Below are 15,628 nucleotides of genomic sequence, written 5' to 3' on the forward strand. Positions count from 1 at the left end.
TGCTGATCTCCCTCAAATGGCTGTTCAATACCAAGGATTACACTGAGAAGATATATGTGCTGCTGGAATAGGCCTTTTCTATCAGACTTTGGTTTATTAAGTTTAAAATATAATTGAATCATAAAGTGGTCCACTCTCAGACAATTCTTTTTGAAATGTGACACTGTGGTAAATTGTGTATGCACTGCCCTCTAGTGCCCTTCCATCAGCATGTGATGGAAACATCTTTTGAATTTTTTTTTTGCTTGTTATGTACAATGCACTAATGGTATTGCTAACTCCTTTCATCAGAACAGCTCAAGAGCTGTTTGTTAAAAACACATTGTGCATTTAAAACATTTAATGCATTTTTTCCTACAACTGTATGTGGATTGACATCTTGTCTGTGTTGCCTAAACCAGAGACACCTTGCTTGTGACTAAGGACACATCAAGGCTGTCACTGTTTTACAAGTAGAATTAAATCACATACTGGATTTGGCACTATTTCACATCAATTCTGCTTCCCCAAAATGTTGGTCTCTTTGCAATAAGGAAAGTGAAAGGAAAATGCTCTGGAAACTGTGCAATAATAATGGCTTGCTGGGATGCTGCATAACCTCCACAGAAACAAATGAGAATGAATGCTAATGCTGTATAAACTCCAAGAGAACTTTGTGCAAGAAAATCAGGATGGATGCTCAATAAACAGATTGTTTGGAAACCAGTAAGAACTCAGCAGCAGACAGTATGTACTCCGAATAAACTTCTTAACTTTCAGCATAAGATGCAAGCTTCATAAGTTCACAAAGATCTTTAGTTGTTTTGGTGTGTTCTTTTTTAATGCAGTGGCTTTTAAATTGCTATATTTGGGTGAGCAGTGACCAATATGCGAACTGGTCCAGTTGTCACCTGAGCTATGGGTGTCTGGCATAACAGCTATGGCAGAATTGTGGTCATTATATTTCTGAGGGAAAACAGTGGCTGCTGGTCAACCTGAATGACACATGGAATTGGTGTACATCACAAAGGCAGATCAGAGTAGTAAAAAAATAAATTAAATGACACAACAGGTGCAAAATGCTAAAATTTTATTAATCATTGAAACTCTTCTCTTTAAGAAACAAATAAAAACAGAAAAAGGTAAAGATATCCCTCAACCAGGCATCATTTGACAGATGGTGCTAATACAGAAGAAAATAGTCTGTTTTCCAGAAACAAATAAATAGTAATTGTACAACGTTAAAAAATAATTCATTGTCCTAGAACAGAATTTATATTATTGATATTTACTACTTTGGTTTAAAAAGTTCTTCATATGACCATTCGGCAAATATATCTATATATCTTATGTTCATTTTGTAAACATTTATATTTTTAAAAATCCAGATCTTCATACAATTAATATGCTGATGATATCATGTAAACAGTCTTCTTCAGCAGCAGCCATACTTCATGGGAGTTTTTTTGCACAAAAATAGATCTACAAATAATATCTGAGTATTATAGCCCCACAGCCTTTGAGAGGTTGAAGTTTGTAGAAGAACGAACCCGGGGGAAAAACACAAAAAAGGCTGACCAAGTTATGAAAGTGAGATCTAACTTTTGCAAAGGTGATGGAGAACAGACCATGTTGACTAATGGAACTGAAATGGAACTGGACACTATGAGTAGCTCTTTCCGCTCCAAAGTTATGACTAGCTTGTGCTACTTGGTGGTGGAAATTCTTCTGGGTGTATTAGAAATGCCAGTGTCTGTACCAATGCTTTGTTAATATTGGCATCATAACTTCACAAGAGTTCAAGCTAAAGTCCTTTTTTTTGTCTCCCACCCTAACATTTTATCGTGCCAAATACTTTCCTCTCCAAGTTATTTGTGACCGCACAGTGTAGTCTCACCAAGGCCTTGCCCCAAGAAAAGTGTCACCTAGAATTTCTAATTGTTTGGCACCCCAAAGAAAAGAAAATACTTTTCTGCCAAGAGTAGATTTAGAAGAAGAAAAATTCATCTGTATGTTCAAGTTGCTGCATTGGATACTTTTTATTTCAAAACAGCAAGATTCATTTTAATTCATCTTCTGTTAATTATTGGTGTTGGTCATTTAAAAAATGTCTAGGTCAGTCCTGGCTCCTGTTTTTATTTCTGGCCAAGCTGCTGTTCTTCTTGCTGCTGTTGCTGCTGTTCTTCCTGCTGCTGCTGCTGCTGCTGCTGCTGCTGCTGTTCTTGCTCTCCTGGTGTCGGACTGGGCTTCACATCACATTGATTGATCACACAATCACATGCGTCAACATGGATGTATGAATATTCAATGGTGGAGCGATCAGGGCATATCAGTGTCACTTGCCTCTCACTGGTTTTGCTTTCCTTACAGCATGCACATGTGTGATCCAATGTGTTAGCCTCAGAAGAGTATCTAAGAGAAAACAAAGAAGATTTTAGCTGCTGCAGAATCAAGTCCACCACTCACACCAACCTGCAGTGTCATCATTCCACTTTCATTTGTATTCGAAGCAATCAGTCTGACATGATTCATTTAGAATAGATTGAGTACTGGTGTCCACTTAATTCTATTGCCTGCAGTCACACCTAAGTTTGCATTAGAGATAGATTGAGTTTTGGGGAAAGAATTGTTAAATACTGGGCCTGCAAGTACCATTGTTGAGTGAACGATCGCTCTCAATATTATGGCCCACCTCAAACTCCATAACAAACTTATATGCAAATTGCAAGATCACAATATAATCTATCACACTGCCTCCATGCTTCGAAAAGTGGGTTTGGTCCCTGGGCCAATCTCCCTCTATCATACCATTTAATATTAGCAAGTCCCTCCGCCTTACAACTTGGGCTAAACAAAGCCCTGAATAATTACATCTATGATCTTTAGACAGACGGGAGGTACCTCTGGCTAAGAAAATACCTGGTTTCAGAATCTGATTGTAATGGGTGTACATTGTTTACTCCCATACGTGCGTTAAAATCCCCTGCAATGATAAACACTGCAGTAGGATATAGGGATCCCAGGGATTCTATATAATTCTCTAGGTCTGTCCAGATAGTATTTATAGTAGTTTTTATTTTTATTTTTTACAAGAAAGTGAATTGCCTGATGTTACCTGTCAAATGAGTACATAATTGAGCTCAAAAATGAAGTGCTCTGCTTCCCAGCACAATTTCCCATGTCTTGCCAACCTGGACTTCAACTGAATGACCCCTGGACTATTTATTGGGTGTTAGAGTTTGAGAGTGAAAGTTGTTCCACGGGGGAGGCAGCAATGCCCACTTTTCTACTTACATTGAAGAACTGCCGCAGTGTCCTTCGCAGTACCGTAATTCAACAGGTTCAGTAGCTTCACATCCATTGTGTTTGATGAGACTTGTGATGTTCTTTGGGATACAATCTCCCGCTGTGAGTGGGGAGAACAACCAAAAACAAAAACCATCATGACTGTGTGCTCACAAATACTGCCTAACAGAAGACTGAGTAGGGTAAGGTGGTGTGTGCGCGCACACGTGCAAACTGTCGAAAATGCCAATGAAAGGGGAATTGTAGGTCCAGGGCTCCCCCCCCCCCCAGCTGGAACTCAGTTGCAGGCCCTCTCAGGTGGGCACCATTGTCATTATAAGAGAACAAGGGAGGCCTTCCTGCTGAGTTCTGGCACCTTTTTTTCTATAGCACTGGGTAGGTCCATCATAATCAGAACCCACTTCTTGACGCACTGGAATGTCAGGAAGGGAGGAAAGGACATGATAAACTCCTGTACTGATCTAGTCTAATGCCACTAGTATGTTTTGACAAAGAAGCCTGTGCTATACATTTGACCACAAAGACTTCTCGTTCCACAGTACTAGTCTCGAGGCTTGCACCTATGCTGCAAAGGTGCAGAGGAAAATCTTAGCACATTCTATCTGCACAGCTAATTTATTGGCTCACTTCCTGCCCAATTGTAGCAAATATAGACAAAAACACAGTCTACTGCAGGGGTGTGAAACTTTTTTTCCCCTGTAGAGGGCCTTTTCCCCTCAGGCATAATCTGTTGGAACCACATATTGGTGGTACTGGGCCAGAGTCAAAAGTGAGTAGGGCTTGAGACAAAGGTAAGGGGGGCACAGCTTTTCCTCTCTTTCTAACACACCTTTCATTCTCTCCCCCCCTAAACCCGTTCCCCTGTTTTTCTCCTCCTTGCCACCCACGTGAAATTAAGTTATGGACCATATGAAATAAGGACGTGTGCAGATAGTGCCACAGATTGCCCACTCCTTGCTCTAGTACATTGTGGGATTTTTTTTTTTTGATTTTTTTTTGCTGTGCAAACTTATTTTAACAATTTTGTCGTAACTTACGTGGAGGTCCGCACACCTTGCAGCAGCCATCTTCACTCAGTCTCACATTCTCCTGAAAAACCAAAATGGATTAGATGAATTTAAAGATACCTAAACAATTATTATTCTCTGAACAAATACAGTTTCTTTGTGGCCACGAGAGACCCACACCATTGCCAGGACTGAATAAAGGCAGGTAAACAATATTTGGGCCCATAGACTCCAAAGCACATTGTCCCCCACAATACAGTTAATAACTTCTATTAATTTTAAGCACTGTAATTGTGATGCTTTAAGATTTTTATTGGGCTGCATTTTTAAGCACTAATGCAAAGATTAGAACAAAAGTAGCATTCTTTTTTGCAGTTTTCTGCACTTAAAAATCTTGTAAAATGTATATTTCAGGTTAGAATATGTACAAAAATGTTTATGTGCACATTTGGGGTAAATTAATCTCTCAATGAATAATTCACCACCTGCTTATTAGAAGTTATACCTTACATCTCTTACTGTACACAGCATTGCCAACTATTATACAATTCTGTGTAGTAATTCTCCTACTCTCTCCTGCTTGACATTTTGCTTCATCTTATTTACTCTCCTTAGACTGTCTAAGTTCCTTTTGTTTTGATTTTATGTGATATTTGTTGTATTATTGTATAATTAATATTTTTATGAAATGCATATAAAAGTATGTATTTTAAGGGGAAATTTATACAATATTTTGTGGGGGGAAATGCATATTTGCATGTGTTTAATAATGATGATGACAACAACAACAATCATAAAAATCCACATTTTAAAATATTACCTCCCCCCAATAATAATCCAGTTGATGCAGAATCAGGATGAAACACTTATTAAAGAATATGTGTGAAACTGACATGGGCCAAAATTAGACTACGGTATTTATACAGTACTAAACAACAATTCTATAACTACCGGTACATGAACATTTCATCTAACCATTACAGTATCTAGTGAATCACACTTCTCAGACTGCATTAAATAAAGTAGGGAACTGAAGAGATATAAGACCAGGAACTTGATAAGGGCCCAAGTCTGACTCTGTTAATTTAGGCTTGGTTTAGGACACTTGTCTATCATAATAATTCCAAACTACCTAAACAAACCCATATGATTTATGCATTTTTTTAAAAAAACATACCCTCATTCAGCTTTTCTTAGATGAACCCTGATCTCATGGAGTAGCTAATCTAACAAAGACTTTTTATTATATTGGTAAACTTACAGGTGGGCAGTTAAGTGGAGCGCAGGGTCTTTTGATAGGGACAAGAATATACTGGTCCTCAACCAATTCACATTCATAAGTGGTGCAGTTGTTTCCTGGATTATGCCAAATCTCCCCAGGCTGAAAAAGTCAGAGTTATAATTATATTATTAGAAGCTGACACAAAGGGCTTTGATTGTATCACCAAGACAATATAGAGAGGGTAAAAAAGCAAAGGAAATTTATTATAAATTTACTATAAGGAAAGGTCATTATTAAAACTATGTGGAAAAGACTATAACCCTCATATTCACAGCTAGGTTTACTTGCCTCCACTCAGCTCTACTGAGCTACCTTTATCAAACTATAACAAAACATGCCCTCTGCTTTTGCCATCTGTATTCATCATGGTGCATATTACACAGATGAAGGAAAGAACAAACAAACCCCATGTGGATTTGTTGATAAAACTGTGTCCCTTCTTTCATTGCTTCCTGGTCTCTGGTTGTCCCAAATGCACATATACATAAAACACACATACATTTTTTCTCTCTCCATGCCTATCTTCTTTGCTAAATGTGACTTAATTGGCCTCCCTGACACAAGGATTTGGCCATATATGAAACCTTTAGCTCAGGCACGCGGAGTCGGAATTCTGCCCCCAGATACTCATGACTGTGTTCTGTCAAGAGAAACAGACTGTGTGATCAAATGTCTGAAGGCATAGCTTGGTCACACGTGGCATCTTACTTTCAAGCATTCTCTCTGGATTGGGATGGGTTGAAGTGGTGGATGACCACATGCTTCCCATACTTTATGGGGAAGGGGGGTAAATCAGTGGCAGATCATCAGCTGTGCACGCAGAAGGTCACAGACTGAATCCCATGCATCTCCAAGTAGGGCTGAGGGAGAGCCCTGCCTGAAATTTTGGATTCCCCCCCACCCTAAGAAGGTTGGGAGAGAACATAGGCTGAGTGGTACCGAAAAAGGAAAAGGAATTCTGGAGAACCGTTGAGTTTAGACAATTCTGAGCTAGACAGACCAATGGCCGGACTCAGTAGAAGGCATTAGAAGGCTCCAGGTTTAATTGCTGGCATCTCTCAGGGATTTCAGGTTGCAAGTCTACAGGTAAGACTCAGGAGAGTCCTTGCTAATCAGACTAGGCAACACTAGGCTATATGCATTAATAAAGCTACAATAAAAACTACACTACAAATTAAAATAAGGCATCGGTATCTCCTTAACAAAATGTGGGGATTCAACGCAACATTGGCCTTCCAGGCTATATGGGTCAACCATCTGATGGGGCAGCTTCTTTTTTCTCCCTTTTTACTATTTTTATACAGCACAATTCATTTCACAAGCAAAAAAAGATTTATGCTAAAGATTTATACTCAAAATATCCAATGGAGCAGAAAAAAGGCAATAGTAGGAAAAGATAACTATGGGCATTTAAATGCAGAACTATTAATTATTGCTTCAGTTAATATTATTCATGGCCTCTACTAAGTTTCCATTCCAAGCATGAGAAACACAAGTATGATAGAACATGAGATTGCATGTAGCTACCTTGATAACCTGAACAATGGGTCCCTCTTTCACAACACATGCTACCACTGAGCATTTACCACAGCATTGTCCAGGGATTTCCTTGTATTCCTGGGCCTGTATTTGAGGAAAATATGGAAAGAGATTCATAAGATCAAGGAGATGAAATAGCTAGGTTTGCAGATAAATTCCTGAAAAGCTGGGAATTTAGAAAAACAGTTTGTAACACTAACTCACCACTGGGCAGTTTTTGTCACATACTTGTGACACACATTCCACTGTGTTTATTTGGCTTTCTGGATCTTGCTCAGCAGAACATCTGCACGTTTCACAGTCTCCTCTTGGAACAACTGCTCCAGGCTAAAAAGGGCAGAGGAGAAATGGTGCTGAATAATTCTAAACTGTTTTCATAAATCAGAAATATCACAGATGTATGCAACTGGTCTTCCTCCACTGACAGAAAGCCCATTGACCCATCAGTGTCATGAGCAGGGAGGTGATTCAGCGATTCTCTCTCCCACTATAACTTCCTGCACCACCTGCCATGTTGTTCTGTGGGGTTCCCCAACCCTCTGAAGCAGATTTGGGGCTGGGGGGGGGGGCAAAGTGGCAAAGTAGGAGGGGTAAACACTGTAATTTGCTTTTTTTCTGTTCTGCTGACAGAAGCATCCACTGGATCATAGACTTTCTGTCAGTGAAGGATCACCAATTGGATGCAGCCTCTTCATTTAATCTTGAGTATACAAGCTCATTTAATCCTAAAAAATACTTGAAAATGTGTGGATTGTTTTGCTTCATCTAGCTCAGGATTCTTTGAAAGAACCCCAGCAGGCCCCCTTTCAACTTATGAACCAAGGTGTTTTGTTTTTTTCCCTTTCACCGGGATGCATAAATGTTTCCATGAAAGGGGTATATTTATCTATGGGTTGTGGAATGGATTTGGAATTGTTAATCTGGGATGAAAAATAAATGTAGGGTTTCTGTTCCCTTCCTTTGATCTGAACTGATAGGCAACTTATTTAAAGGGGGGAAATTCTGCATCTTAATGCAGGATACATTGAGAATTCTCTTGGATGCTAAAGTATTTCTACTGTGATAGCTTATAGTTTGAATCAAAGGAAGATATGCATGGTTTTTCCAGTAACATCACAACTTCTAAAAGCTTTTCATGGAGGGCTAAACACACTCACTATTAATCCGCCTTAATCAGAGGCACCATCTTCTGATGCACATTGAGGGCAAAGATGCAATGTCCTGACATTGCGAGCACAACATCACACAACATCCTAACATTGTTCCATGCCCAACTCCACCAATATGGGGGCCCGGCCCCCTCAACAACAACAAAAATCGAGGGGGCCCACAGTGCGTATGGCATCAATCATTTCTGTGGAGATCATTTTCTTAATAAATAATTTTTTTAAATAATGCTATGTGTATATTTCTTTTTTTATTGGTTTGTGTAATCTAGTTTTGCTTTATATAGATTCAGACATGAACTGTTTTTTGTGAGCAAGTGATTTATACATTTACCAAATAAACAAACAAATTATTGCTTCTAGCATTCATTATTATAAAATGTACTTACTTTGTAGAATACGTCTTTCTCAATACAGCCGGGTATTCTCACTGTAAAACAGAAAAGTGCAATGGAATAAATCTCCAAGTTTTCTTTTCATTGATAAGAATGGAATATTGCTCTGTATGCTACAGAGTATGCATTTTAAATGCATGTAAAACACATTCTCTGCCAAAGACTCAAATAATCCTGGAAATGGTAATTTGTCAAGGATTCTGGGAATTGTAGCTCTGTGAGAGGTAAACTAGTGTTACCAGGATGCATAGTGTGTCCAGAACCTTTGAAGGCAAACAAGGAAGTACGGTGGTGCCCCGCTAGACGAAAAACTCGCTAGACAAAAGGCATTCGCTAGCGGAAGGCTGCCCCGCAAGACTTTTTTTTTGCGCGCGAAAACCTCCGCACTCCATTGCCGCTTCGCTAGACGAAAAATTCGCTCTACGAAGACACTCGTAGAACGAATTATTTTCGTCTAGTGGGGCACCACTGTACCAATGTAGCTGTGATTCAAATGGTTTCTTGATGAGTGTGCATTGAGTTCTTCCCTTAGAGTTGTTTGAGGAATTCAGTCTTTTGGGACGTCCAGTACAAACTAACCTGATGTGCACGACTCAGACTAATGCACAGATCAGAACTTAACTATCCACCAGATTTCAAACATTATGGTTTTTGTTGTATGTGTCTTTTGTGGTTGATGTTTATATCGAAAAAATGATTACATTTTTTTTAAACTTCACTGAAAGCTGCAATGTGGTTCTCAATAATATGAATATTTCAAAATATACATTTAAATACATATTTTGAGAGAAATATATATCCTAAATAATATATGGTTTGGGAGAAAAATTGTTTAGTAAATGTAAACAGGTATTTAAATTTGAACATTCATGGGGACTTCATCTGAAAAATGCAGATCAGCATGGAAATGGGATAGAATAGGTTTATGGATACACACATGTGAAAGTGATGTAGACAGGAAGTGGATGGATCCACCCTAATGTCTGCTCCTAGTAACCATGCCAGGATCAAGTACACAAGCGGTAAGGATTCAACTTGAGGTTCTGCAAACCCTACCTTATGCAGGTTTGCAGAAATGTGTGTGTATATGTTACAAAATATCCCCTCGCAAAAGAAGCTCCAACAAAACTGGGACTTGCCAGCAGCAGCTTAATTGACCAGCTTGTCAGCAGATATGGGATATATAACAAATTAAACACCTGCTTCTTCAGAACAAGTCCAGGGTTCTTGCAACAGTAAATAAAAACAGTTGAAGAGGCAAAACGGCCACTGAAATGCCAGCTCACAGCATGGGAGGTGGGGATGGAATATGACTCATCTGGAGGGTGGGGAGTTGTAGAGAGAGAGGAAGAGAGAGGGGAAGGGGGAGGGGAGAGAAGTTTTAAATACCCCTGAGAAATGTCATGTTTCAGTTCTTACCACAAGTGGCTTTAATGCAGCAATCTCCTGGCAGCTTTTGTTGTTTTAATTCATATCCTACTGGACAGGTCTCAATGGATTCAGGACAGTAACTAGTGTTGCATACTATATAAGACAAAAAATTTAAAAGCCACAAAAGAAAGTCATGATATTTTCATTATAACAAGAACATACAGGGCATTTTTCAACACTCCAATTATGTCCAGAGAAATCTATGCTTCAGTGTCTGAATAAGAGGTGTGAATCTCTACAGGATGTTTTCAGGCTCCAACTCCCAGCCCCTGTGGCCAATGGAGATGCAGTCTAATAACAGCTGGAGGCCACAGGTTGCCCAACTCTGCCCACCAGCACTCCTGTAGTATGGATAGATTAGCCACTATGCCACATGATTTACAGCACAGGGCTTCAGCCCAATTGTAGGACTTCCTGTGGTGTAATTAATGGGAATTTCCCTAAGTGAAAAAGGTACCCATTTGGAAGTGGTTGCTTTGAGCTATTCACAATGGATTGCATCCGACATTGCAGAAGCAGAAGGAAATTAAGTATAATGGACCTTTCCCTTTGCCTCCTCCCTCTTCAGTCCCCCGTACCCAACACAAACTTCTTAAGCCAACAGGCTGAGAAGTGATAGCCTCTTCTACTAGACAGCATGGGATATGTGGGTTAGTCACCTTGAAAGTCACCAGGGGAAAGGACAGGGTATGTATGTATGTATGTATGTATAAATAAATAAGATTATGTCATTTGCAGTTTCAGTAGGAGGAAAGAACCACCCAAAAATGGGCAGAGAAAACTAGCATTAGTACAAGATTTCTCCAACTGATTCTAGGCATTTCCACCCTCTCACTTCAGCCCCAGATAACATTGCCCATAGTATTTAGCAGTCGTCGTCCCCCCACACACCATCAGCCCCAGAAAAAGGCTTTTTAGGAGGATACAGGGGGCTGCAGGGGGTAGAGAGGAAGGGAAGGGGAAGATCGGTTGTGTGAGCTGTCTTCCGCTCATGCAGCACTGGATTGAAGCATGATATATTTTGTTTCAAACAGGCAAGAGATTGTACTTACCACATTTCATTTGAGGACAGCATTTATCTTCAGGTGTTGTGACGCTGACAGGCACAAAGCCTTCAAACTCACAGCTCACTGGGACAGGTGTTGCACATATTTTTTGTGTACACTGCACTTTAAGAGTATATTTTTCACAAGTACACTCCTTGCAGTTGCTGATCCAGCTTGCTCCAGGCTACAAAAGAATAAATAAAAAATAAACAAAAGGTATTTAAAAGAAAATAAGACTTACCATCCCTAAATTTGCCTTGTCAGAGATCATGTCAGAAAGAGTGCCATCAACATATATTAAGGCTGTAAATACTTAGCTGAATAATCAGTTTAATTACTTGCTCCATTTTTTTTCTACAAAAAGGGTGCCTCCAGTAAATCAGCTGATTAAAGCCATAATAATTACTGTACAATCCCTTGGGGGGGGCACTGCATCTTAAAAGAGGCACTCTCTACTGGGTGAGACCTCTCACCTTCTGTTCTGCTCAATTCACTACATCATAGTTGCAGCGCCCCAAGGCTTGGCACCCAGCACAGGGGAACCAGTTGTGGTGCCCTGAATCGGCCTCTGCTCCCAACACCTTTTGAGGTGACCCATCCACATTTTATGAAGTATATATTTTTAGTTACCAATTTGGGCATCCCGTCTGGTCCAGTACAACCTGAAAGAAATGCAATAACAGAGATTTTTGCACTGCTGTTCCCAAAGAGTCCTGGAGCAAATTTATCTACCTGAGCAAACAGGCCACAGCGCAATCTGGCATTGTTATCTGGGTCAAAGGGCAGTGAAAAGGTGCTGGGACAGTGAGGAGCTGCCAAGACTGAACTGTACCAGAAAGAACAACAAAAGTTCTTGTGGTGCCTTAAAGACTAAACAACTCTGTGGGAGGAATTCAACATAGTGCTAGTTAAGTCAGCACAAGCATTTATTGACTCCTTCAGAGCCAGTTGTGGGGTTGCATGGAGGGAGGAGAAACAAGGAATGCCCTGCTGCATTGGTGGAAGACCTTGTGCAGGCTTCTGCTAGCATGGCTCATTCGTTGAATCCTGCCTGTTATTTATAATTATTTAAGCTGCTACAAGATTCTTTGGCTATTTTTGTTGCAACAGACTAACATGACTATCCCTCTGGAAGATGTGGGCATTAAAGTTGTATCTTCAGTAGCTGTGGATGTCATGTTTGAAGAATACATGGAAGTTCCTCATTGTATCAAGACTCCATTTCCTTCTGAAACTCGTGCAAGGTGACCACTGATCACATAACATTCTCTTGAGTGATTATTACTTCTTATTGAGTTACTCCTGGTGTTTCTGGAAATCACTTTCTCTTGGTGCTTCTGTTTCTCTGCTGAGGCAACCTAGATTAGGCTGACCTGAATTGCAGCTCAGGAACCCTCTACTCCATATAGTGTTGCTGCAGTGTGGTACCCTCTTCTGACCTTGAAATAAAAACACTTACCACATTCTTCTACACAGATATCATTGTAGGAGTTGAAGAGCTTGGTTCCAGGAGCACAGAAGCAACCTTCAACTATGCCAGTGCCATTATGGTGACTAGCCCTGCTGCAGAAAGAAAGCATGGGTTACGGTCATACAGCACCCTTTTGCAATGTGAAAATTCAGCCTGTGCCTTGAATCATCAGCACTGTTAAGAGGGTGATGACTCTGAACCGAGTTCAAATCCAGCATGCTATTGACTACATAACACTGGCTCCAACAACTGGAGTAAAACAGACCTGAAACAAAGATTCCGTTCTTTCCTTACCTATTATCACATGTGGGAGGGTTGATAGGGCCACATGGGTCATATACTTTGCCTTCAGGACAGCTGTATGCTAAACATGGTGAGAAACATAAACCAAGGTGAACATAAAGACATACTTTGATACACTTTACATTTACAGCTACTGCAGCTACCTTCCTCACACTCTTTCTCTCCTTTTATTGGTAGTTAATTGCATGGGAGGGTCTCTGTTAAAAAGAAGCAAACAGAAACCAACACCCTAAAATTTCTAGCCACATTTCAACATGTTTAGTTGCCATATATTCTGCTTCTATTCATATAATTGTTTTTATTAGATATGCTTCCTGTGAACATGATGGCACATTCCTGTGATCATAAAGACAGAACACTATACTTCAATGAACCAGAAGGGCCCAGACTCTAGATCTCATTTGGACATGTGCCTTTCTAAAACCTCAGTAAATGAAGAGGCTCTCAAAGGCTGAGAATGTCTTCTCATATTTCTGTATTTTAGTCATTAAACTACAATTTACTAAGATGGATCTATTTACAAAAATAAAACTGACACATGCGAAGTATTTAATGAACAAGGCTCCCATGGCTGTATAATTTGTGAAGAAACTGTGGCATTGATTAACACCCCAGTACTTACGGCATGAACCATTAGTCTTCGCTCTCCAGTCAATGCAAACACCTTTAGAGGCACAGAGTGAAGCATATATCTCTAAGCCTGAACACTGCATGGTGGTATTGACTATGTGGCAAGAATCAAAGGAGCAACCTTGGTGGAAGGGCTTTGGAGGTATGATCTGATGGCAATCAGAGAAGACTCTGTAAAACAAAACCACAAAGACATGATAATCAGGGAAGACACTGTAAAAGATATCATAAACACTTGACATGAACATACATTTTTGAATAAGACTATTTTCACTTCTGGGATTTGAAGAGCTGGAAAACAGGATTTTTAAAAAAGGTTTCAGCTTTCACTAATTTCAATTACAGCCAAAAAATATGACACAAAAGGGAATGGTAACAATTGTATTTCCTCCAGAATAAAATATAACCCATATTCACAACAGAATTGTAGCTTTCTGGAAGAAAGATGCTGTATGGTGCAAAGCAAGCCTGTTTTAAATGCACAGCAAATGAGTTGATTGTATCAAGAGCCTAAAAAGGCGGCACCGGGGGGGGGGGCTGTCACAAACTAACTTTCACATTTATAACAAAGTTTCACAAGCCAAATTTCCAATAACAGCAACAAGAATATTATAACTTGGGGTTGCTATACGTCCGGAATTTCCCAGATATAGCCAGGATTTGGTCAACAACGCTTGTGTCCAAATTTTCACTTTTTGAAATATGACAACCCTATTATAACTATAAATGTATTTTTTCAGTGAATTTGTGGATTTGATATGCAGGCTTGAAGAAATGTGAAGCTAGATGTGTTAAGACACCCTCTGCCCTGCATACCTTTATATTAAGAGGTAGAGCTGTCTAGAACTTGAGCTAAATGGTCTTTTATATAGCTGTGCCGTTGTACAGAGAAATCCTATGCATGTTGGCTCAGAACTACATCCCACTCTATTCAGTAGAGGTGACCCCGAGGAAGTTGTGCATCAGACTTTAACATTATTTCCCCTTCCATAGGATACTTTTATCATATTATCTAAGCAGGAAAGCATACATTAGAACAATTTTCCAACTTACTCGCTCAAAATTATATCGCAAACAGGGGAAGGTTTGCAAGGTACTGCTGGTGTTGGTGTGACAGGAAGTACTGTTTTGTTATTGCAGTAGCTCTTATTGTCATCAGTGACTTTCCAATGGGGAGCCATGTAGGGACAACTGGTTATCTCGCCAGTTGGTAAGCGACATTCATCTTTTCTGTCATTTGTACAGGTACCTGGTGGAAAACAAAACAGATTCAGAACACAATGGAAGGTAGAGAGCTTTATATATTTGCAACAAACTACGCAGTGATTTGCATTCAGTGCAATGCTAAAATCACTGAAATACATAACATTTAAATCATGCTATTGATTGAAGAAACATTCTCCTTTCTTTTGAAGCAAATGTGCTATTCCATTCTGAGTTTTCTCCTCAAAATTTTCAGCAGTATCCAGGATATCTGGCATCCAGAATTTGGGGGGAAATAAATGAGATTTTGAGGGGGAGCAGTCAAAAGAGAAACCAAGGTGCATTTTGAAAATAACAAAAGTGAAACTGAAATGAAAAACATGGTACTGATTTAACTTTAAATTGGTAATTGGTTCCAAAGAGTGAACCAATGGTTGATGGAACAACATGAATTTCCACAGGAGTAAAGCATTTTTTCCCCCTTACCACATTGTCCTTCGGTGTTGTTGCCAAATTTGCTATATGGAAGTTTTATTGAGAAGATCAAACCGCTGAAGGTGATGAAAGCCTCAATCTCAGGAATCTCAACTACCATGTTGACACCAACCATGGAGACAAAAATGCCGTCTTTCTGGAAGCCTGGGTTGACAATCTTACCATCGAAGTAGATCTGTAAATGAGATTAACGTTGCAACAATGAGGAATTCTCTATGCTTTGCTATGCTTTTAAGTAATTTATCTACTTTTGTAGATATGTTGTTAAATTATTTATTATGGAATTATTATTATGGAATTCATATTCCACTTGCTCTACAAAAATAAACTTAAAGTACATGAATTGAATCTACACAAATAGCACTCCATATAAGA

General features: G+C 39.5%; 1 protein-coding gene across 2 annotated transcripts in view; it reads right to left on the reverse strand.

The window, feature by feature from the left end:
* Positions 1-1,052: 1,052 nt before the first annotated feature.
* MUC5AC (mucin 5AC, oligomeric mucus/gel-forming) overlaps positions 1,053-15,628 on the reverse strand; it is a 57,845-nt gene continuing 43,269 nt past the window's right edge. The window contains exons 34-48 of one of the 2 annotated variants that reach the window (XM_033155362.1): positions 15,245-15,428; positions 14,609-14,804; positions 13,548-13,726; positions 12,917-12,986; positions 12,611-12,714; positions 11,782-11,813; positions 11,158-11,335; positions 10,094-10,198; positions 8,669-8,709; positions 7,318-7,440; positions 7,102-7,197; positions 5,554-5,673; positions 4,323-4,374; positions 3,274-3,385; positions 1,053-2,391 (exon numbers count right to left, since the gene is read on the reverse strand). In XM_033155362.1, coding sequence (XP_033011253.1) covers positions 2,115-2,391; positions 3,274-3,385; positions 4,323-4,374; positions 5,554-5,673; positions 7,102-7,197; positions 7,318-7,440; positions 8,669-8,709; positions 10,094-10,198; positions 11,158-11,335; positions 11,782-11,813; positions 12,611-12,714; positions 12,917-12,986; positions 13,548-13,726; positions 14,609-14,804; positions 15,245-15,428 — 1,869 coding nt within the window. In that variant the 3' untranslated portion in view covers positions 1,053-2,114. The remainder of the gene's footprint in view (positions 2,392-3,273; positions 3,386-4,322; positions 4,375-5,553; positions 5,674-7,101; positions 7,198-7,317; positions 7,441-8,668; positions 8,710-10,093; positions 10,199-11,157; positions 11,336-11,781; positions 11,814-12,610; positions 12,715-12,916; positions 12,987-13,547; positions 13,727-14,608; positions 14,805-15,244; positions 15,429-15,628) is intronic. The other variant, XM_033155352.1, reaches the window with a different exon arrangement.

The sequence above is a fragment of the Lacerta agilis genome, chromosome 1 (genome assembly GCF_009819535.1).
Source record: "Lacerta agilis isolate rLacAgi1 chromosome 1, rLacAgi1.pri, whole genome shotgun sequence".
Classification (NCBI taxonomy): domain Eukaryota; kingdom Metazoa; phylum Chordata; class Lepidosauria; order Squamata; family Lacertidae; genus Lacerta; species Lacerta agilis.